The sequence below is a fragment of the Bemisia tabaci genome, chromosome 1, assembly GCF_918797505.1.
Source record: "Bemisia tabaci chromosome 1, PGI_BMITA_v3".
Taxonomy (NCBI): domain Eukaryota; kingdom Metazoa; phylum Arthropoda; class Insecta; order Hemiptera; family Aleyrodidae; genus Bemisia; species Bemisia tabaci.
Window position 1 is genome coordinate 78,937,592 of NC_092793.1, and position 22,090 is coordinate 78,959,681.

General features: G+C 39.2%; 2 protein-coding genes across 8 annotated transcripts in view; both read right to left on the minus strand.

Annotated features, from left to right (window-relative positions):
* The window catches only part of LOC109043978 (uncharacterized), a 30,306-nt gene extending 24,065 nt beyond the window's left edge, over positions 1 to 6,241 (minus strand). The window contains exons 1-3 of one of the 2 annotated variants that reach the window (XM_072306244.1): positions 3,975 to 6,241; positions 2,674 to 2,946; positions 674 to 870 (exon numbers count right to left, since the gene is read on the minus strand). In XM_072306244.1, coding sequence (XP_072162345.1) covers positions 674 to 870; positions 2,674 to 2,946; positions 3,975 to 4,342 — 838 coding nt within the window. In that variant the 5' untranslated portion in view covers positions 4,343 to 6,241. The other variant, XM_072306245.1, reaches the window with a different exon arrangement.
* A 152-nt stretch (positions 6,242 to 6,393) lies between these two features.
* Positions 6,394 to 22,090, minus strand: part of LOC109043979 (uncharacterized) — a 50,263-nt gene continuing 34,566 nt past the window's right edge. For all 6 annotated transcript variants that reach the window (XM_019061398.2, XM_019061399.2, XM_072306247.1 and 3 more), the window contains one exon: positions 6,394 to 11,888. In XM_019061398.2, the coding sequence (XP_018916943.1) occupies positions 9,667 to 11,874 (2,208 nt within the window). In that variant the 5' untranslated portion in view covers positions 11,875 to 11,888 and the 3' untranslated portion in view covers positions 6,394 to 9,666. The remainder of the gene's footprint in view (positions 11,889 to 22,090) is intronic.

The window sequence follows — 22,090 nt, forward strand, 5'->3', positions numbered from 1 at the left end:
TTACAGTCAAAGAGTATATACAATTTACCGATGAATAATGGCACAGGTTGTAAATCTGCGTTTTGTTTTCTGATTCTTTTATTTTGCTATAAAAAACGAAAATAGTGCAAATAGGTATGTTATTTGCAGTGTAGGTATAGTGATGCAAATATGAAGACAGTGTGTGTAAAAGGCGGAATCTTTTTATAGGAGGGCAAAAAAACATTCACAAAGATCAGCAATATGGGAATCATAGTCATTCTGCATAGGAGACGACTTTGCAATTAATACGGTTGGAGAAATTTTCGAAGAGAATCGGCGGTATGAAATAGACAACAGGTTTGCTTCTGAATATTGAAATCAGAGATTTAAAAGTTGCTTAAATTTTGATGGAAAAACTTGAATTTCTGAGAGATTGTGTGTTATGGGTCCCTCTTTCAGTGAACAGAACTCACTGGAAGTTTTAGGAGTGAAAGTCTATTTTTTTTGGCAAACAATGGGTTCAAATTCAAAAGCTGGAGCCCTGGAGATAAGAAACCAGACAATTTTTGGTTTATAGTGCAACTAATGTATCATCTATCTGCGTTTGAAATGACTTCGTAAGCAGCCATAAAGTCTCAAATAATTTTTCCTCCCTGGTTAATTAAGAAGGGGGTTAGTCAAATAAATACCTAGTTTATTCCTGATGACTTACCCTCTTCCAAACTTTCGAGACTTTTTCTTGGAGCTTTGCTCTTTAAGAATTGTTCCTCAAGATAGGCCTGTTTTCTGTGATTTTCATTCATGATTGTGTCACGTTTCTTTTTCTTCTCCTTCAGATCATCTAAACTGTTTTTCTGCTGCTCATGATGATCTGCCAAAACATCCCTCGTCAAACTTAGAGCTTTCAACCTGAAAAGTAAAAATTATAGTACACAGGGAATCAATAGGAGGCACTCTTCACTTTGTTGAGCAAGTTTGAGACAATTTTGTGTCTTCAAATAAAAAATGACTGTTAATTATGTTACAATTTTGCGCAGGAAGAAACAGAAAAACTGCAATGAACCTTCCTTTATCTGAATTTGAATTTAAATAAATGGTATTTACTTTTTCTTTACGAAATAGAGAATAATTACAATCATCGACATACTTTAATTTTTACCTGAAAAATTATAATGTACTACTCTTTTGGCAATATTTTGCCAATATATATGTTGCCATAAGTAAAATCGCAAAAATAAATACAGTAATAACAATAATTTTTGCACCAGAATGCAGTGATGTCACGAAATAGTATGCCAACAATTTTTACAATAAGTACCTATTTGTCAAACATTTCACAAAAATAACACCTTCCATACTATTACTTTGCTAGGCCTATAGAAGTTACATTCTGCGAATAACAAGGATACTTAATTATTATGCATTCAGAAAAATTTCTTACCAACATTGCTGGCCCACGCAACAGACTCTTCTCTCCCTTTAAAAAAGGCTCCATCCTTAATTGGTGGAAAAATTACCACTGCTGTTACCCTCCCTGGGCAGGATCACCTACTACCTACTTTAGTAGGTATGACTTATCTGTCAAAGCGCTCAGGACTGCAGCCCTATTGGACGCCTTGGACTGAAATCAGCCTAAGAACTGCACTTCATGTTGTCTAATTTTCTCTCAAGTTTTATTTTCCTCACAGAGAACTAAACTACTAAAGGTGATTCATTAAGGTTTTTGATGAGGTTGAGCTAACAAGCAATATACCGCATCAATTATGTCAAAAATCTTGGTAGATTTTGAATTATTAGCCAAAAAAAGATGGTAGCCCCTGCGCATGAGCCACAATCATTCTAAACTAAGATATTAGGAAAATTCGAAGAAAAGAAAGCAAAGCAAAATATTGTTTGGAAAATTACCCTGGTATTCGATACAGAAATTGATAACTGTATCAAATGCGAAGTTTTTATCCAAACAGTATTTTGCTTTCATTTCTCTGAATTTTGCCAATTGTTTGGTTTAGAATGATTCTTTAGGCTCATGCCTGGGGCTATGGTCCTTTTCAGGGCAAAAAATTCAAAATCTACCGAGATTTTTGACATAAACAATGCGGTATATCACAATGCCAGTTTGACCGCACCCAGAAACTGTGTCTAATCACCTCAACACCTTAAATTTTTGTGTGAATTTACTCTAGATTTATCGAGAAAATAGGTACTCACAAACTTACTAGTTTCATTGCTGCTTGGTTACCTATCCGTTTAAAAAATAAAACAATGCAGAAAAGTAGGCATTGTCTGATACATGTAGAGTCCATGTCAAATAAGTTAACGCAGTTTTCCACTGCCGCGGAAAATCTGTCATTTTGATTCTTGGATTTACTTTCCATTATAAAATGACACGAGCGAGATCTTCTGTTACTTACAGTTCAGCGTGGACTCTAGTTGGACTGATTCATCCAGCTTATTACTCCGTATTATCTGTGTACTTCTGTATGTTATGTATGTACTCGACTTATGTCTCAACATACAATACGCACATAATGAGCCAAATATACCTACCTTATATGTGCTCTATAGCCTGAGATATAGATAGGTACCTCACTTTGCGCTGTCTACTTAACTGATGAAGCTCATTTCATTGAACGTCACATTGGACAAGTTATTGATCGGCAAACTTTAAAATTTTTCTAGAATATGAGAAAATGAGAAACAACTGTTCCTTACTTGGAATTCATAGTCTTGGCCGTCGACATATTTTTGGCCCTTGCATCCTGAGCAGCTGCCAGTTTTTGATGAAGTTCATTGATTTCCGCTTCCTGACTAAATTGGAGATGCTGAAGGCGATTGAGCTCTGCGGTTAGGAGGCGTAACTGCGTCTTATTTTCACTTCTAGTGGCCTGGTACTTCGAGAGGGATTCTTTCAAAGTCAAATCCATGTTAGGGTTTAGCTTGGTGCGACCTGCTAGACCTCGAAGAAATGTTGCACGGAATAGGTACCTAGGTCAAAGAATTACACTGAGATTATGCTTTGGCAGGTGGCGTATGTGATTTCATCTAATGATGTACAAATAATTTGGAATCAACTAAAACAATGGTTGAGGAAGTGATGAAACTATCCTCGGTAACTAATCTGATCTCATGCTTTTGTTCAGAAGTTACGCACTGATCGTGTAATGAGTTATACTTAACATAAAGATAAATAATGATTCTTTAGGCATGTTTTTGGAACCAACTTAATTCAGAGTTTGATATTAAATAATGTAAGCCTTATCCAAGTAAGATAACGCTGAGCAGTGGCCCTTTGTGGATGAGCATATAAATTATATCTCAGTATTTCGACACACAAATTCTCAATTAAGTAATGATTATTGATTTCCGTTACACTGACAGCTTTTAAGTTATGTAGCTACTAACAAAAGCTAACACTAGCTTCACCATTGCCTTGTGTTAAGGCATGCAAGACTCTTGTACTAATGAGTAACTGCATACTTAAGGTCAACATGAGACAGTACGTGCTATGACCAAAAGTTGTCAACGTAATATCAACGATACATTCCACTCCTCAGCTGACCAGATCCTGATTGAGAAATTGAAATCCAACTCGAAGGCTAATACAAAGCACAAATCAACACATAACTTGGATCTTGCAAGTAAGTATGATTGGCAGGAATATTAGGGATGAAAGGACTTGTTCACTTCGATACACCTATCTCCTGAAAGAAGTGAAGTTTAAGTTTTGGTGAGTATACTTAAAATAATTCTGATTCAACTAAAATATTGCATGAATCCAAACCTATACTTCAGGTATATTTAAGCCAGGACAGAATAAAATGCGTGGGTTGTCAGCAGATAAAGTGAAGAAGCAACCGAACAGTGAGGCAATCCAAAGAGCTTGCTTTCTCGGTTCTCTGGGTGAAGATTTATTAGGCACTATCTCGCGCAGCAAAATTAATATTGGAAATGAAATCGGTGAATTTCACAAGAGTGTTAAAATCTATCAATTATTCGTGAGAAATTGGGCTTACTTAGATAAAACCAAGGATAAAACTGGAGTCTCTGGATTTCCTTGACAAATTTCGCTGCGGTTGAAGAACTTGACGAAGGAGGACGAATGCGCAATGCGCATGCGCTTGACCGAGTGTGTACTTCCTCTCAAATAAATTCTGGGATCTGATTGGCTGTGAGAAGTGACGGTTTTTCCAGAAGCCAACTTCGGAGCGACTTCCGTTTCCGGCGGGAGTTTTGATTTCCGTTTTCGGCGAGAGTGTCGATTTCCGTTTCCGGCATGGTCTATCGTTGGTGGTCCAACCAATATCAACTCCCTGCTTTCTGTTTTCGGCTTATTCTGTCTGCTGCTTTCGTTTTGAAACAGCGAGAATTTCAGTAACGCCATTATCGATTACCTTCAGATAAAAAAGGAAGTAATCTGTCATTGTCCTCACTTGCTAATACACAGAAACCTCTTTATTTCTACAGGTAATGAAATCTTTTTGACCAGCCTACCTTCATTACCTATTTGACCAATAATATAAAAAGAAGATATAGGTACCTATAACTTCCCAAGCTGCCGTTCCCGATCGGGCTGAAAAAATTCGTATGAACTCTTAGGATGAATCCAATAGGAGCGCGTGTTTTTATGTTTTTTCCAATGCGCCCTGGAAACCTGGAAACATCCCCAAAAGGTCCGGTTTTCAGCGCGAGTTGACAATGCGCGGTGCGCCGGGAGGGCTGGGCGAGGTGATGTGGTTGACATCGATTGAGATCAGTTCAAAATTTAATTGTTAAGGTACTAGCATTTCGGCACTATTATTTGACTGTGATGGACTTCTCGCAACAATAATGATATGCATTTTAAGGAAGAGAAGCTATCCTACTCCAGTTCATCAATGGATTGCTTTGCATCACCATACCTATTTTTAATTTTTTTTTCAAATCTTGAAATTTTTCTGAGGAACACAGCATCTAGGATGTTGTTGTTCCACAGGAATCAATTTGAGAAACCACTAGGTATTTAAGTAGTTTAGTGTATTAAATGTTGTAAAATTATTAGGTAACTACTTGGAAACCTTTAGTTTCTCGGCAGGAGATATACAACCGCACTGAAATTTCAAACTATTTTAAACCAAATTTTTTACTAAGGTATTTATCAAATGGCAGTGATTTTTGATAGCTTGACTACTTAGCTGGATGGTAACCCCTAAACAGCCGCAGCAACAGATACAAGTGGGAATATCAAACAACTGGCCATTCTTACTAGATTGAGCTGAAAATTCAGCCCAGAGTTTTTTACACAATCTGGCAACTTTGTAGCTGGCACTGAGGAGTATAAAAACTGAAGAGCCTCCTTGAAAAAAAGAACTTCCCATGGAACAGTTAAGTATAAGAATGCAGCATTACAGCTGAGAATGCCATTCACAATTAGACTCTTAAGTTAAGCAAACGAATAGAAAGATAAGTAAGATTTGCGAACGTGCCTTCTGTCACGCAATGTTACAGTCACCTAATTCAATAATGAGTGGTTGCCTGAGTATGCATCTTTTTCATACGTAAACAAGATGACGGATTAGTGACGTTCAAGTAGTGAGAAGAAAAAGGGAATTCTAGTGTAACACTTACTAAGGTACCTATATTGTCTTGTAGTTTTTCAGAGAAAGTAAGTCTAAAATGTGAGAACCAAAAGTTTTATTTTGAACTTGCACTGTACAGAAGACACTCATGAATTGAAATACTCTTGATAATATTAGGACTCAAGCAAATCATGTAGAATAAAAACTCATCTATATTCCAAAAAAATGAATTATTAAAAATTTAATTATACTTAAAAGAATTGATGATTTTTTACAACTTTTTTCATTTTCTTCTCCTCCCAAAGAGCTTCAAGAATCATTTACTGGCTTAATAAATTAACTAGTGAAAGACTTAGGGTACATAATTTTATGAGGACCTCACCCTTAGATAGTCAATCTCAGAGGACTACGTATTTTTTCATTAATTAAATTGATCAATTAAATGATGTAGGATTGCATTGTTGCAAGGAAGAAGGCTTAGCCTCTATTTTCTATCTGATTTGAATCAATTCATGATCAGAGGAGATCTTCCATGCTGCAGTGTTTTACGATTCAAGTGCTTTCTCTTCCATAAAATTTTGCAAGAGACAAAATGGTACCACTTGATTTTTCTTAAATAAACGGCTAAGCTCAAGAGTTTGACCGGATATTGAGTTAGACTCTCATCTCAACATGGGAGATCCCTTACATCATGGCCTCAACTTGGATAGCTTTTTTTGAGCTTAGGAGTTTGTTTCACAGAAAACCAGCGACACCATCATGTTTCTCCTTAAATTTTATTCAAGAAAAATACTTACATAGCGAATCCCTGTGGAACAAGGGATCTCCAAAATCCTAGGTAAATATCTACGTTGAGAGATAAATAAGAAAGAAATAATTTAAAAATAGAAATTTTGTTTACTAACAATACTTGAACTTACATGAAGACATTAGTATCAAGTTATGAATTAAAATACTAGTATAGGTTACGTAAAAATATTTGTGGAAGGAATGTAAGCAGGTAAGCAGAAAGTAATCCTTGATTGTACGTTACAGTATTAAGTACAATTGATATGTTGGCGAGTGATTTAGGTCAACTTCTTTCCAACTGAATGAAAGTTCATGGCAAGACAAAATAAAGAAAGACTGTAAAGGACTGGGAGGAAAAATTTGAGACATGCTCATGTCATGTCCCTGGGTACCTAGGTACAAAAGAGTTTGTAAGAGATTTTCCATATTAAAAAAGGAAGACATTAATAGATCAAACTTGCTTAAAAGTTTCACAGAGTAAGGCATTACAGTAAGAATATTTATGTGGAAATAGACAAATTAGCGCCACGTTGGCAAAAAAAAATGGAGATAAAAGAAGAAAATATGATTCAGAAATAGGCAACACTGGCAGTAGTGTGCATTTCTTGAGAAATATACATTCAAAATAATTTTTGAAGCTGTAAAATCGGCAAAAACACGTTTTCAAGCAAAACATTTTAAACGTTCAACCTTAGTAAAGAAAAAATAGAGAAAAAAATCACCCAAGCTACATTCTACGATTCAGAAACACAGAGGGCTGAGGGACAGGACAAAAGTACCTGCATAAGAAAAAAATTCAATTCATCCTTAGCACCTACAATTAAGCTGCAAAAAATTGGACCCAGAGATATTATCATTACAGCATGCAGAGGATCCTAAGGTACTTAAAATTGCCAGGGAATAAGTTATCTTTTTTCAAAGACTTTAATCAATACAATCTGCAATCACTAAGACTCAATATATACATGCATGCAATCACACACTCACACGCACCCCTATATACCACAATCTCACAACCTGAGGAAGCAAGGCGAAAAAATTGATTTCTTTCAGTCTTACTCCCTCAGGTCATGTGATTAAGCTGAATTGTCTTTAGATTTTTTTAAAACTTAATACCTATGAATGTATGTATTTTAGAAACAGGTAAAATAAGGCACTTCGTTAGGGCTGGAAAACAAGGAGGAAGAATGACTCAACTTAAATACAGAAAAATTACAGTAAAAAATTTAAAACAATTAGAACACTTTCATTCATGAATAAACACGAGATAGATGATCTACGGGTGAAGCCATGAGCTTAATTGCTTTCTTGCGTATTCTTTTAATCCTATTAAAAATTATTGACACTCCAACACTAATACACACACACACACACAAGAGACTCAAACGCTCAGACAGGGTAAAAATTGTGAGATAATACAATTAAAAAAAGGGAAAAATATACACTACATAACTTTGAAAAAAATTATGCCTTCAAATTATGTTTGGAAAAATTTTGATTTAAAGTAAATACCTACTGCTCGAGGCACTAGAGCTGACAGATTTTTAGGAGCAAACATAAGGGATGATAATATTTTCTATTAGGGCCACGAAGATGAGCTGCGCAGGAAGAAATTAACTTTTAAAATCATAATGTCTTGTTGAAAATATTTGAATTCCGAAAATTCAATCAGCAATAGATTAGCTGCTGCTCAGCTATTTTATTCTCTACAATCTATAGAGAAATGAACAGAGGATGAATTTCAAATGGTTGCTACTAAAGGAAAAAAAGCTTTTCGCTGCCTGTTAACTATGTGCGTAGCATGAATTCATTTAATGCTGTTAAAATTATTGAGTAAAGTAGACTCATGCAGCAAGTTCAATTGTAAAAATAGTTTGTGAATATTAAACCTGTTTTACACATGGCATTTATATTTATAAAACAAGCTGGAGAAATGGTGCTGCGTCCACGCCATTTCGCGGGGAAAACAAAGCCAAGAAGTTTCAAAAATTATAATCAGAGTCAAAAATAAATTTTATAACTCTAATTCTTTCTTTCTTCTAACTTCTAACTTTCTCCACCTTGCTTACACACTGTTCGGGCAACTTCTTAGTGTTTTTTTCTTCTCATTTAATTTATAAATTATTTTTTTTAAAAAAAGTCTTTTACAAACTTGATTGATTCTAAAAATCAACCAGTGGAACAATGAATTTCAATTACAAGAATACCACTCGCTACACTACTTTGAAAAGAAGCGATGATCTCATGCAGGACTAATTTTGACGAAGCTCCTATTTTAGTTTGATTCACGGTAGATAGGTGCTTATACTTTACTAATGATAATAAATAGTTTTAGCCTCCTAATCATGCATTTTACTTTTACTAGTAGTATTGGTGGGAGAAAATTTAAAGCAAGAATATTTTTCTTGTGAACAGCAAGATGACAAGCTTTTAGAGTAAGAATGTTCTTGACAAAATTGCACCCAGCTGAGAGAAAGTTCTGTCACCTATTTAAAAATATTTGACTTCCATTTTGAAAAATAAGCAGATATTAGAGCTATGTATAATTCTTACTTAATTTTAACAAATTGATTCGAGACACAATCTTTGAAAATCCCTACTACAGTTGGAAAGAGTATCTTTCTTTCCGACCGCAGTAGGTTTTCATTACATGCAAGACAAAATTATTTCTTAACAGATGCAAGGAGGCATAACACCACCATATGCTACTTAGTAAAAATCATTTAAAAAAAAAAAAAAAAAAAAAAAAAAAAAAAACATAAGTCATTTAATTCTTATTTCATGTTTAAAAAGTTCAAATCTAATTTAGCATAAACGCCTACTTGAACGATTTATCAGAGATAATTTTGGTCATTGACGTAAAATGTAATGTGATGAATGAGAATTAACACTCATACAGGAGCAAATTCTGTTTGAAAAATCATGTGAACGGGAAATAATTAAAATTTTGACATCCTGGTAGGCACTTTTTTCAATTGTGAAGGAATTTCCATTCGTAAAGATGTCATCGGAGAAATCATCTCTGCAATACTAAAACTTCATTAAGTGTAATACCTAAAAATTACATACGAACACTCATCTAGAGCAGTTCCAAATGTAATTTTAAAGTGCCCCCTTGAAGCTTTTGAAAAGATTTACGAGACAGTTTCAGATTTTTTTAAAACTTAATTTGTCTGATTTAATTGAGATTGATACATAGGGTTCCAGTCATTACTTATAAGCATGCAAATGGTCTATAGAAACAACAAATAACAAAAATAGAACCAATTCTTTCTCTCAACGTCATTTGGGACTATGGACTCTCTCTCTCTTTTTCTTTTCCCTCAAATTAAAAATCGAGCAATCAGATATTTCAGTCTCATTAAACTTCGTTGACGGTTTTCACGATCTTGACTTTTTTGTAATCACTGACCAAGGACGGAATTTGAAACTTAGCGAAGGGAAAGCCAGAGCCGTGGACGGCCGGCTGAGTAGGAACGCTACATTCCTCGTAGAGCTTATAGTACAAGGAGCCGCCTCCACTTTTAGTTTTGATGATATGACCTCCCATGGAGCCGAAGAAGGCTTTCTGGACGGCCATTTTGCGGCGTTTCTGGACGGCCCACATGAGGCCGAAACACATGGATGCCAGGACGATAACCGCAAGAACGTGCATGTGCATGAACAAGCGTGCATGGAAAAGCGCATCCGAGCTGAGGTGGTCGCTTTCATCTATTTCACTGAGCTCGGTTTCGGCCTGAATTGCAGACATAGGAATATTTGCCGAGTCAATGATGAACGGAATTTTCGAGAGATCTATCTCTTTCTTGTCTTCTTTCTTCAGCGTGTTCTCCTTCGGGCTCAGCGCATCGTTCTCGTACATGATGCAAACTTCTTGGACGATGGGTTTCCATTCCAAGGTCTTGCGCACGCGCACCTTGATGTTCTCCGACAGATATTCCAAGGACTTGGGGGCGTACTGCGATGGGCCGATGCGTTTGCCGATGAAGTACTCCACCAACTGGGTGAACGGACCGACACACTCGAGAGGATTTTCCACGAGCTCTACAGTTTTCAAATTTTCAAGAGGTTTGAAGTCGTGAACGTGCAAAAACTGCAGCTGGTTGTGAGAGATGTTGATGTAAGACAGACGCGGTAGAAGCTCCAGTGACTGGTACTGTGATAGGTTTCGGTTCCAAATGCTCACGAGCTCACAGCTGCTGACGTCCAAATAATCCAAATTGCTCAGAGGTACAAACGCAGCTACTGGCAAAACAGTGATGGGGTTACCAGCGAGGTTCAAGCTTGTCAACTTGGTGTTGTTGGCAAACATGTCTTCTGTCAGTTCTTCGATTCGGTTGTGGGACAAGTCGAGCATCTTGAGAGACTTCAAGTTGGATAAGCTCCTGCGTTCTGCGATGGAGACGAAAGTCAGGTGATTGTGACTTAAATCGAGGGAAGCTATATTGTCCAGACCCTCGAAATCTTTGTCGGTTATCATGATCAAACCGCAGTGTGAGGCATCGAGTTTGTACAACATTAGGTGTTTTCCGAAGAAACCGCGGTCGTCGGAGAAGTTACCGATCTTATTGCCGGCGATACTCAGGGTTTCGAGGTCAAAATTGCCACTGAAGAGATCAGCGTCCAATGGGTCAAACAACTGATTCCAGGACATATCAAGGTGTCGCAGGGAGGGCATTTTCGCAAAAGCATCGGCGCTGATAGAGCGAATGACATTACTGGAAATGTTCAAAGATTCTATGCCTTCGACTCGAGCGAACGTCGTGTTCGTGATGTCTTCAAGACGATTCATGCTTAAGTCCAGGCTCTCCATATCATTCAAATCAATGTTATCGAACGACGTGAGAGAGTTATTCCTCAAGTTGAGATCCATGAGTTCCTCTAGGTGAGAGAACGTGTTTTTACTTAGCTCACGAATCATGTTATTGGACAGGTTCAGTTCTTCGAGAAAGCGAATGGGCTCGAAGATGTCGCTTGTGACCCGGGACAAACGGTTCGAAGACAAATCCAGGAGCATTAAGTTGGGAACTTGACTAAATGTGTCGGGCAGAAGCGAACGAAGCTGACATCTAGCCAGCTTGAGCTCCAATAAGGAACTAGACTTGATCAGATATTTGCGCGAGGGTTCCAGAACTTGAGTCAACTGCAAAGCATTCCCGCTCAAGATGAGGACTTTCAAGCTTGGGTTGTCGATGAAAGTGTCAGGGTGAATTAGAATGAGTCCGTTGTCGGCAAGACTGAGATAGTAGAGATTCTCGAGACCGCGGAAGGCGTTCACGTCGATCGTGCTCAGAGAGGAGTTGACGATCTCAATGGACTCGACTTTCTTCAGGCCGAGGTCTTGGAAGACACCAGCTCCCAGGGCGATCTCGTGTTCCGCGTTGATCACCTTCAGGTGTTGAATTGAGTCGCAGAAATTTTGCTTGCCCAAGAGCAGTGCTGAACATTCTGCTGTTATGCCGGAGGTCCCGAAGGAGGTGCAAGTGCACTTCCACGGACAACTACATATGGTTCCCGAGGCCAGGTTTAGTAGCACCGTCGCTACTAAACAGAGGAGTATTCCTTTCATCCTTCCGGGAAGCCCTGAAACATACAATAAACTCCAGATAAGCGATACAGAATAATACTGGAAAACATACAATTGTGTCAGGACCGGATTAAGGGGGTGGCCACATGGGCCGCGGCCCATGGCGGCAAATTTTGCAATTTTTTTTAAATGTAGGTATTTAAAAAGATTGGATTTAGAAAAAAATTGCAAACAAGAGAAGGCGACAAAAGCTCTCAGTTCCTGAGAGTATAGTAATTTCTAATTTTGTCGTATTTCAGCGATATAAGAGACAGCACCTTTAATTAGTCGAGTTAAGACAGAAACCAAGCACGCAATTTGGCCTGGAACGGCGCGACTTAGAGAGAAATGATGACGAGGACTTGAGGTGAAGGAGAGGCACTCGGCGCGGCGGTCGGCATGTAACTCTTATTAGCGCCTACAAGACGGCACGAATACTTCACGCATTGCATCAAACACAGTGCGGTCACTGCGGTCAGCGTGAAACGCATAGCGCCTACAAGACTGCGTGAATACTTCACGCATTGCGCCAAACACGGTGCGGTCTGCGCGGCGGCGGAAGTTAAAATCATTAAACCACATTTATGTTTGTCCTTCCATATTTTTTTCGTTCATTTCTTATGAATGGAAGGCCCTGTCCAGTGTCCACACAGAGATAGGTTTCCGGAACTTAACTTTCGCGCAAAGTTCCGTGAACTTTTCCTAGTAATGTTGACAGGGCTTTCCCAAAAAATGTTTCCAACACTAGTAAACGCGTCTTATGCACCCCTCCCGCTAGCACGTTCAGTCGTTCACTTGATGGTTTTTATTGATGTTTCAAAACGAATGAGAAGGGGGCGGCAAAATACAGGTGGCCCATGGGCGGCAAGTAGGTAAAGCCGGCCCTGAATTGTGTACAATTCTCCTTGGTCAGGGATGCAAAACTTCCACGACCGAACGACCGATTCAATTGCGATTATAGTGTGAAAGCTGCCTTTTTGAGGCTGCCTCAAAAAGTGTGAGGGCAAAAAACACTCTACACCCCTGAGATCCGCCAGGCTACATTAATATTTTCTTCATTTAGAAGAAAAAAGAAAGAAATCCAAAAGAGTTTAGGTCAAGAGACAAATGGACAACATTGTTCCTAGTTACAAAGTGTTGTCCATATATACTAGTTATGAAAGATAGATTTCTCTATGACTCTTTCTTTCTAGACGAAAAAAAAAATATGAAAGGTCACTGAGGGACACGAAATGTATAGCTCTCTTGCTTCCTTCCCCCAGAAGGTCTTTTCTACAGTGACGATAGACTTTACGATCGTGCTCGGAGGTTTCATCATCAAAACGTGAGAATTCAAACCGAAATAAAAAGTAAACAGACCGATTTATTTTCACGACGTGACGTGGAGGATATTCAAGAGTGTTATCATATTACATGGAGATGACGCTAACAATCTCGATACTTCGTATGAACTGGTCGATGACGTTGGATGCATAAACCAGAGAAAACATCGACGATGGACTTTCGAGAGTTCAGTTGTTGGGTGAGATCGAAAAGTGCCATGGAGTTAGGCCTGCTCAACTTTTTCAAGTTCGAATTTAGAGGGCAAGGGGCAAGCATCGAGAAAAATGGAGTACATATCGTCACCTTCCAGGCAAAGTATCACAAGCGCCATGCGACGTTTAAAAATTTCCGCCGCCATTTTATTTTTTTACTGAGAAATTGTTGGTTGAATCTGTTTGGAAATTTCACTAAATTTTATCGGCAGCACAAAGAAAATTCAGTGAAATTTTCGGACAGCTTCGTTGAACAATTTCTCTGTAAAAAAATAAAATGGCGGCGGAAATTTTTAAACGTCGCATGGCGCTTGTGATACTTTGCCTGGAAGGTGACGATATGGTGGCCAATTAAAAATTAGCCGACCATTCTCTGCGTCATTTGATGACACTACTGGGTTCGGGAACCCACCCAGATTTCCAGAGGGCTTCCCAGAATTTCCGATTTCAGGTACGATTCAGTAAAATGAACAAAAATCTTAACCCGGTAAGGTTTTGCATATGACACCAAATAATACAGGGAAACATTTGAATACTCCTGAACACAACGGTTTCAATTACTTTTCATTACCTCAGTTTTAGCCTAGTCTCTAATTTCGTGTACTCATGAGACGTCATGTCAGTGGGTGCAACTTCGAACTGGTCACCATATTTCTAGTTCCCCCGAGATCTGGCAAGCAGAGCAATGTTTGATTTCCAGACATACTGAGCTTTGAGAAAAGCTTTCAAATTTTTATTAAAAAAAAAATAAAATCGGAGAAACCTCGTCGAAACAGACACCTCTTTGGAAATCCCTGACAAAGGAAAAATCACCCGAGCGTGGAAAATCGCGGAAACGTTGGTCCGATCGCACGGTAGAGCCGGTGGAAATCGGCAGAAACACGTTGAAATCGGGTGATTTTGTTTTATTACAGTACAATCATACACCTAGGGCAGAGTATGAAAACACGAGGTGTCTCACAGTCAGTTTAAGAGTCTACTGCCCTCAGTTCATTTACGAAAGCTTGCAGTAATATAGGAGTTGCTCCGATAAGATTAAATTGGTGGATCCACCGCGCCCATTTTACAACTCCACTTCTCGATGAAGATTCCGAAACCAGAAGAGGTCGAACGAGCATGGCGGCCGAATTCCTCACAACTAAATATTTTCTTCCAAAATTTTATGTAAGTCTTTACTTTGTGTTGTGATCCAAAATAAAAGCCCCTTTGTCTTCGTAATACATAAATAATTATAGGACTGCAAAACCCATAGATTCATTTCAACGACGGTTTGTCGTTAGACATTGCCATTATGTCCGGCTATACCTCTATTTTGGCCCCAAGCGGGTTTCTCCCAAATCGCCGATCTCCTCCTCCTCCTCCTCCTCCCCCCCCCCCCCCCCCGAGCCAGGCATGGCCAAATTTCTTCTAGTGAGACACTCGACACTCGGGTACGCCGGGAGCGCCAGGGGTGTAGGGGTTGCGAGGGGGTGAAAACAGCCAAACAGCACGACTTCACCGTGTTGCGTGCTAAAAATTGAAGGCGCTCACGATGATATCGGTAACAACGCCTTGATGCAATGGACCACTAGACAAGGTACGAATTTCAGCATTCTGATACATGCTTCTAAACCAAAATCATGTAGAACACGATGCGCACAACGAAAATTACGGAAATAAACTCCTTGAGAAGATATTTAATGATTCTTGGTGCGTGAATTCAAACCACCCGCTCATAAAAACTCAATGCTCTGCGTGATTCACATCGTGCGCTAAACGCTATCATGACAGTCTCTGCGATATAAAAATGTGACAACCTCGAAGAAGCTTCTTTCCTTAGTGCAATTTTTCGTATGAAATCGAGCTGTGCTACACTGCCGTGCAAGTGCAAGGAAGAACGCAATATGAACTTTCGGACGTTGCCAAATTTCCCTTGCTAGAACGCGAATTTTCCGAGAAGTGTGAAATTTTTTTTCAGATTTTTCATAAAATTGTATTCGTAATTTGATCTACATTATTTGAATGTTTCAAAAAAAAAAAACACATAACTTTCCTAAAAAAAAAAATAAAATAATAAAAAAAAATAAAAAAAATAATAAAAAAATATTGTGAAAAAAAAAATTTCAAAGTGTGGCAATATGTGATTGTTCATACGACGTTTTTTCTCAGCACGGCAGCACTACCATGCTAGGGAAGAACGCCGTATGAGCCTTTAGGCGTTGCCAAATTCCCTTCATTAAAATGCCGATTTCCTGGAAAACTTTCGGATATTTTTCTCCCAATTTTCCACAGAATTTCATTCGCAATTTAATCTACAGAATCTGAAAATTTAAAGAAAAAATATTCATAGCTATCGTCAAAAGTTAACATTTTATCGGAGGAAATTTGGCAAGTCTGGAATGTTCATACGGCGTTTTTCCTTAGCACGGCAGAGTACACAACGCCGACGGTCTTGTTTTCAACTTTGTTTCAAGGTTACGTTCAGTAAACGATTAAATTATTCAGCACCTACGCAAATCCCACTTCTTATTATTACTCCATGCAAAAGTCGATAGATCTAGGATACCCGTCAGTAGCCGCTTATGGAATAGCCGAGTTGGAAAAAATAATGAGGAGAGGATAGTGGAATATTATGCTGAAATAATGGGACCGTTGAATGGGACAAGAATTGAAGTAGTACAAACAATTTTTACCGACCAAACGTTGAGCTGCAGAGCGTCTCAATCCGTAAAACAATTTTAAAAAATAATATAATTTTAATGAATTATTAATGAAAGATTATGGTCTTTGGATTTGGGTTGAATTGGTTGATTCACGTTCCATAATAGCCGAAAGCAACAGTAAAAAAGGTAATCTTCGTCCTACGTCACTCAAAATTGGCAAGGAACATAGGAAATTTTGTTATAACATTTATTCCCTCCTTTGACTCAAACCAAGATAAAAGAGTTAATTTGGTTAATTGGGCAGCTTTTGTCATTTGACCGCGGAAATTTTCGAAACAGAAAAAACAGGAGAAATTCTCTTGGGCTGCCAAGAGAATTTCTCCTGTTTAATCTGCCCAAGTTGGGCATGTCTTAGATTTAAACCTGTGTTTTGTTTCTAAATCCTAAAATGACACCAGTTCTTTCCCAGCATGCAACCATCCACCAGTCTCCCGAAAAATCTGGTTTTTCCAGGAAAACTTTAATTTTCAGAAAAATTCTACGTGATGGGTAAAAAATGGATGACATTATCGGATGAAGTGCAAACATCCGTTCGGCTTCATCTTTCCTGATCCACTTAAACTTTAAACGTGTTTTTTTCTTCTTGTTTTTCTTTTTTTTAAAACTTTCTGGGGCACAATTTATTCATTAGTTGATGTTTTTTGGCCATTCGGGCTGTTGTTGACTCTACGATACAGTTATCAGTCGTGATACATCATCGCAAAATTTATAAATGGTTTCCTAGACCACCCCAGGCTTGGCTGCCACTAGCAAGTTTGCTGCGGCGAGAAAACGATGCCAATTTTCTGCTAATAAAGCATTATTTTTTAGGAGATTTGGAATATATACACCGCGCTAAGCAGAAAGGAACCAAGCCACAACAGCTATTGCCAAATTTAATTAGGCGATTTAATTTTTAACATGAAAACGGTTGTGCGGATTTTTCTGCAAATTTTCAGCATAGTACGAAGCAAATTCATTACAAATTTCAAAGGAATCCGCACGAATATTCTCTTGTAAAAAAATTACTTTGCCCAAATGAATTTGGCAATAGCTTGTGTATAGCTAGCGGTTTATATTTCCTTGAAATTTTCAGAATAATTAGATTGAACTTCTCCAAAAATTCTCTAATACTTGAATCATGAAGAATAAAAAAAATGTATACCTGAGTCATAGAATGATTGATTAAACATACTCTGAGAAATTCGTTAAACGCACACGGTTGCCAAACCGTTGTTTTCAGTGAGCGTGTTGGGGCTCATTGAGTAACGTAGGTATTGTACTGCCGTGCTGAGGAAAAACGCCGTATGAACATTCGAGAGTTGCCAAATTTCCGCGTATAAAACATGTATATTTGAGGAGAGTTATGTATATTATCTCCTGAAATTTTCGGATAATTTAGATCTAATTACTGGGAAAATTCTCTGAAAAATTGAATGGAAAATTTTCGCGAGTTTACCTAGAAATTCGTATTTCATCAAAGTAAATTTGGCAGCTGACGAGGGTTCATACGGCGTTTTCCCTTAGCATGGCAGTGTAGGTCGTTCTATCTACATTCACAAATTCAAAACATCGTATCTATAAGTTGCGGTGCTTTGGCAGATTCGTCCTTCTTCCAATGATTCAAAATAGGACTACAATTTGCAATTTGGAACCATAAATTGTAGCCGGTCATAAAACAACGTATGTGCCATTAGTTTCCCTATACACATAAGTGTTTTTCCAGAAGAGTCAGAATTTACAGTTCCAAATTGCAAAATGCAGTCTAATAGATCGACGGATCTGTCCTACTCAATGGCGTCATTGGTTCCACTGTTTCCAGGGTTGCCAGCCAAATTATTTTTTTCCATTCCCTGACTTTTCCCTGACTTTCCAATATTTTTCCCTGACTTTTAAGTATGGATCTGACGCAGTCTGTTAAAGTGAAAATGACAGTCTCGGGCCCGCAACGCGCGCCCGAGACCGCCCGCGCCTAATTCCACGAAAAATCAAAAAAATCCCTGACCAACACCGAAATTCCCTGACTTTCCCTGACTTTTCCCGGTTGATTTTTTTTCCCTGACTTTTCCCGGTCGCTGGCAGCCCTGTGTTTCGTTTCGCAGGCGATCTGCTAACCCCGTAAGAGATCTAGCGGAGCTTCCAGGGTGGTGAGCAACGAGGATATTGATGCTCGCATCCCGATCGCGACGCGCTTAAATGTCCGCATTGGTGGCATTCGATGTACTTACTGTTGTTCGTATTCGGCTCGTGCGAGGGTGTGACTACATTTTCACCTGAGCCGTGCGAAGCGCCAAGTTGATAAGCAGGCAGAGTTCATCTGAGAATCGAGTTATGTCCTTCAGCTGGCGACGAGCGACGTAGCACAGCGCCGGGAGGATAAAGGCATAAAGCATCGGAAACGCGCAGTCGCGATTGAGAAGTTTCCTCATATTCAGACGTGCTGAGGAAAAACGCCATATGAGCCTTCACGCGTTGCCAAATCTCCATGATAAAACACGAATTTTAAGGAAAATTCATGAATGTTTATCTTCCAATTTTTTGGGTATTTTATCCACGAATTCATCTAAAACACCTGAAAACTTCAAGGTGGTGTACGTATGAGTTTCCGCGAATATAAATAATTCATCGGGGGAGATTTGGCAACACTCGGATTTCCATGCGGCCTTTTCTCTTAGCACGGCAGTATTCAAGATTGCAACGGGCCGGGCAATGCGCTGAGCTGCTTGACACACGACCGGCGCACAAAGGGCGAGTCGATGGGAAAACTCGGACATAATGTGGAAACGTTAAAAGCTTACATCTTCGTCAATACGAAACGGAAAGGTTTAAAAGTGCAACCACTCATTTTCTCGTGAGGCGTTTTTCCAGGGGCACCCCCTGAAATTTATAAGGAGACGGAGAGAAAACATCAAAATCGGCTGTTTCAGTCCAAAATTTCATTTCCGACTCTCCAATCCACTGTGCGGCGACGGAGCGCGGCGTCGCGCAAAGTTAATGATGATAACTCCGCTAATCGGCTCGTCCAGTCAAATCCCACCCGTCAGTCAATCGATACTTTTCGAGTGGTTTGAGAGAAACTTTTGACTCATAACTTCCATTATTAGCGTTCACGATAAAGCTTTTCGACTCTCTGAGCACTCTTTTTCGGCAGCGAGGCCGAATCCAACGAGGTTTCCACGATTTTCGGGCTATAACCACCAGAAAAATTATTTTAGGGGAGTTACCAGTCTTGAGATCTTCGAATTATGACTTCCGCCATACGGACAGGGAGTCTCCCTGAACATATGAATCTCAGATTCTCGGAATGGACCCCTAGACAAGGAGCGAATTCAAGCATTCGGATACATATTTTCTCATTGAAATTTCACGCGGAACACGATTTTTACGACGAACAGTACTGAAAGTATCTCTTGACAAAGATATTCAATATTTTTCGGTGCATTCCTGATCCTGAAAAAACCATTCTTTACTCGAGTTAAATCGCAACTAAACGTTATACCGTGACAGTCATTACGGTAAAAAATATGCCAACCGTAATATCGACGCTTCCAGTGGCGTGCTTTGCGATATATCGATTGTTATGCCATTTAAACCTATGGAAAAGGATCGATAAACAGGGTGTTCGCAGCGAACACCTTAATAATCGATTCTTTACCATAGGTTTAAATGGCAAAACAATCGATACATCGCAATTCACGCCACGCCACTGGACGCTTCGACTCACAATCAGCTACATGTATTGCACATTATTTATTTTTTGAATGGCATAGGGTTGGGAAGGTATACTGCTTCTTGAAATGCTTGCTTTGTGAGCGGGAAATTCAAATTTTTCATGACTAATTATGAGGATCGCGTTCAGCAGAAAGGAATGAAGCCACATCGGTTAATGCCAAATTTATTTGGGCAATATAATTTTTCACAAGAAAACGATTGGGTGGATTTTTGTGCCAATTTCAGTGAAATTTCTGCATAGTATGAGGCCGAAGGTTTTGACCACCCACGTCCATTTTCTGGCGAAAAAGTTTAGTTCTAGCGTAAGATGAGTCGCCTTTTTTAAGCCATTTTAAATAATGATGAGAAACAGGAAAATTCTAAAGTTTTTTTTTTTAAACTATGAGCGCAAAGTTTGACATCGACGAAAATTGGCCAAAGTGACTTTCTTACATCCCTAATGAGCACACATGGAGGACTTTTTGCTTCACCGAAGCGATCGTTGTGAAACAGCTCGTCGAATGTCGAAAAAACCCGCATTTTTCGCCAAAATTGGCCTTCGGACCCATGTTTAGGCCACCGATAGACCCTGAAATAGACCAGAAATGACCAAAAATTGCGTAGTTGAGGAATTTCAGGGTGGGCCAAAAAAAAAGGCCCTTAACGATACCCTTCCTTTCTTAAAATTTTCGAAGTAATCTGACAAACGTTCCTTCGTAAAAAATTAGAAAACCTAGTTAGACTTGGCAATAGCTGAGGTCGCTTGGGTTCCTTTCTGCTAAACACGGCCGATATAAAAACATTGATGTTGGTCCAGTTGCGCAAATCGTGCTGTACGTGACGTTTTTAAAAATGAACATATCATAATGCTGAGTCTCATAACTTGTCTAATGGTCCATTGAGTAAATTCCCTGTATTTTCTTGATCGCTAGGAACTCTGGCGACTCCTGACAAATTGACAAACGGTCATATTTCAGCTTCACGTAGTCTTGATTGTCCCTGGAGCCAAGGCGGTAAACTCAGCTAAACGTTCGATAGCTTCAGTCGCAACATTGGAAGCTTCGCGCTGACTTCCGGCATTGTAAAGCTGGGGCGCTAAGCGCGTTGACAGCGCAATGCGACTGGCTTCGCGTCGCGTCGTGTCATTGGTACTGACGCGCGTAAAACGGACGTAGACCTGCCTCGGTCCACCGACATGACAAGCAATAGGTCTCCGTAGTGCTTCACACTCACAATCAATTCGCCATCCGCGAAATCCCGTGGCCGCATCAGACCACGAATCGTGCCGCCAGATAGTATCCAGAAATCGGAGGATTGATATTCTGTGATCATTGGGGTCGTTTGAGTACGACTCGATACGTTTTGACCAACTCAGGGTTGCCACAGAATTTAGAAAATGAAATTCCCTGAAATTTCCCTGATTTCCCGGACAAATTTTGGTGAAATTCTTTGACAATTGAAGATGTGACAGGTGTTTAAGAAGACATACTTGAAACTAGTATTCAGGCAAAATTTTTTGTTCGAAACCTTATGCCGCAATCACACGCTGAATTTAGCAAATTCGAGTTATTTTCATCCAGATGTGTATCAAATCTACTCGAATAGTTCACACAAATTCAACATTAGTCCGATGGTTGCTGAGAATCGTTGCTGAATTTGCGCGTCACGCGCAAAATTCAGGCATCGGGCCGATGACTTCCACATTCAAGCCACATTCAGCTCCCACATTCAGCGTGTGATTGCGGCATTAAACTCATAATAGAAAGCAAATGGAGGTGATTTAACACATTTTCCCTAACATTTTCGTCATTTCCCGGTTTGCCCTGACTTTTCAAATTCCCTGACATTTCCCGGTTTCCCTGGTATTCCCTGACTGTGGCAAACCTGCAAACTTGCTAATCCCCTCCCCTTCTACGAAGGTACCCGGTTACAACTGCTCACAACGAACCAGTTATACGCTGGTCACATAATCGTGTTTTGATGCTTGGTTTTAGTGCTTTGAAAACGTCGGTAGTGACACCCTAACTTTTTTTCACCTTGCTCTCATCCGAGTTTCACGTTGAGTAAACCGTGCAAATAGACCGTATTCGATAACGGTTCAATGTATCGTTTGGTTCAAAACAATAGCACATAACCTCAAACCAAACTGTAAGGATTTAAGTTGGAAAAGCTGAAAATGAGAAAATTCCTAACAATTTCACTTTAAATTGGCATTAGGTACGCAAAAGAATAAAAAATCTGTTACAAAAGACCCGTTCTCTCAGATTTCTGAATTTACTTTTGAGGCTATGT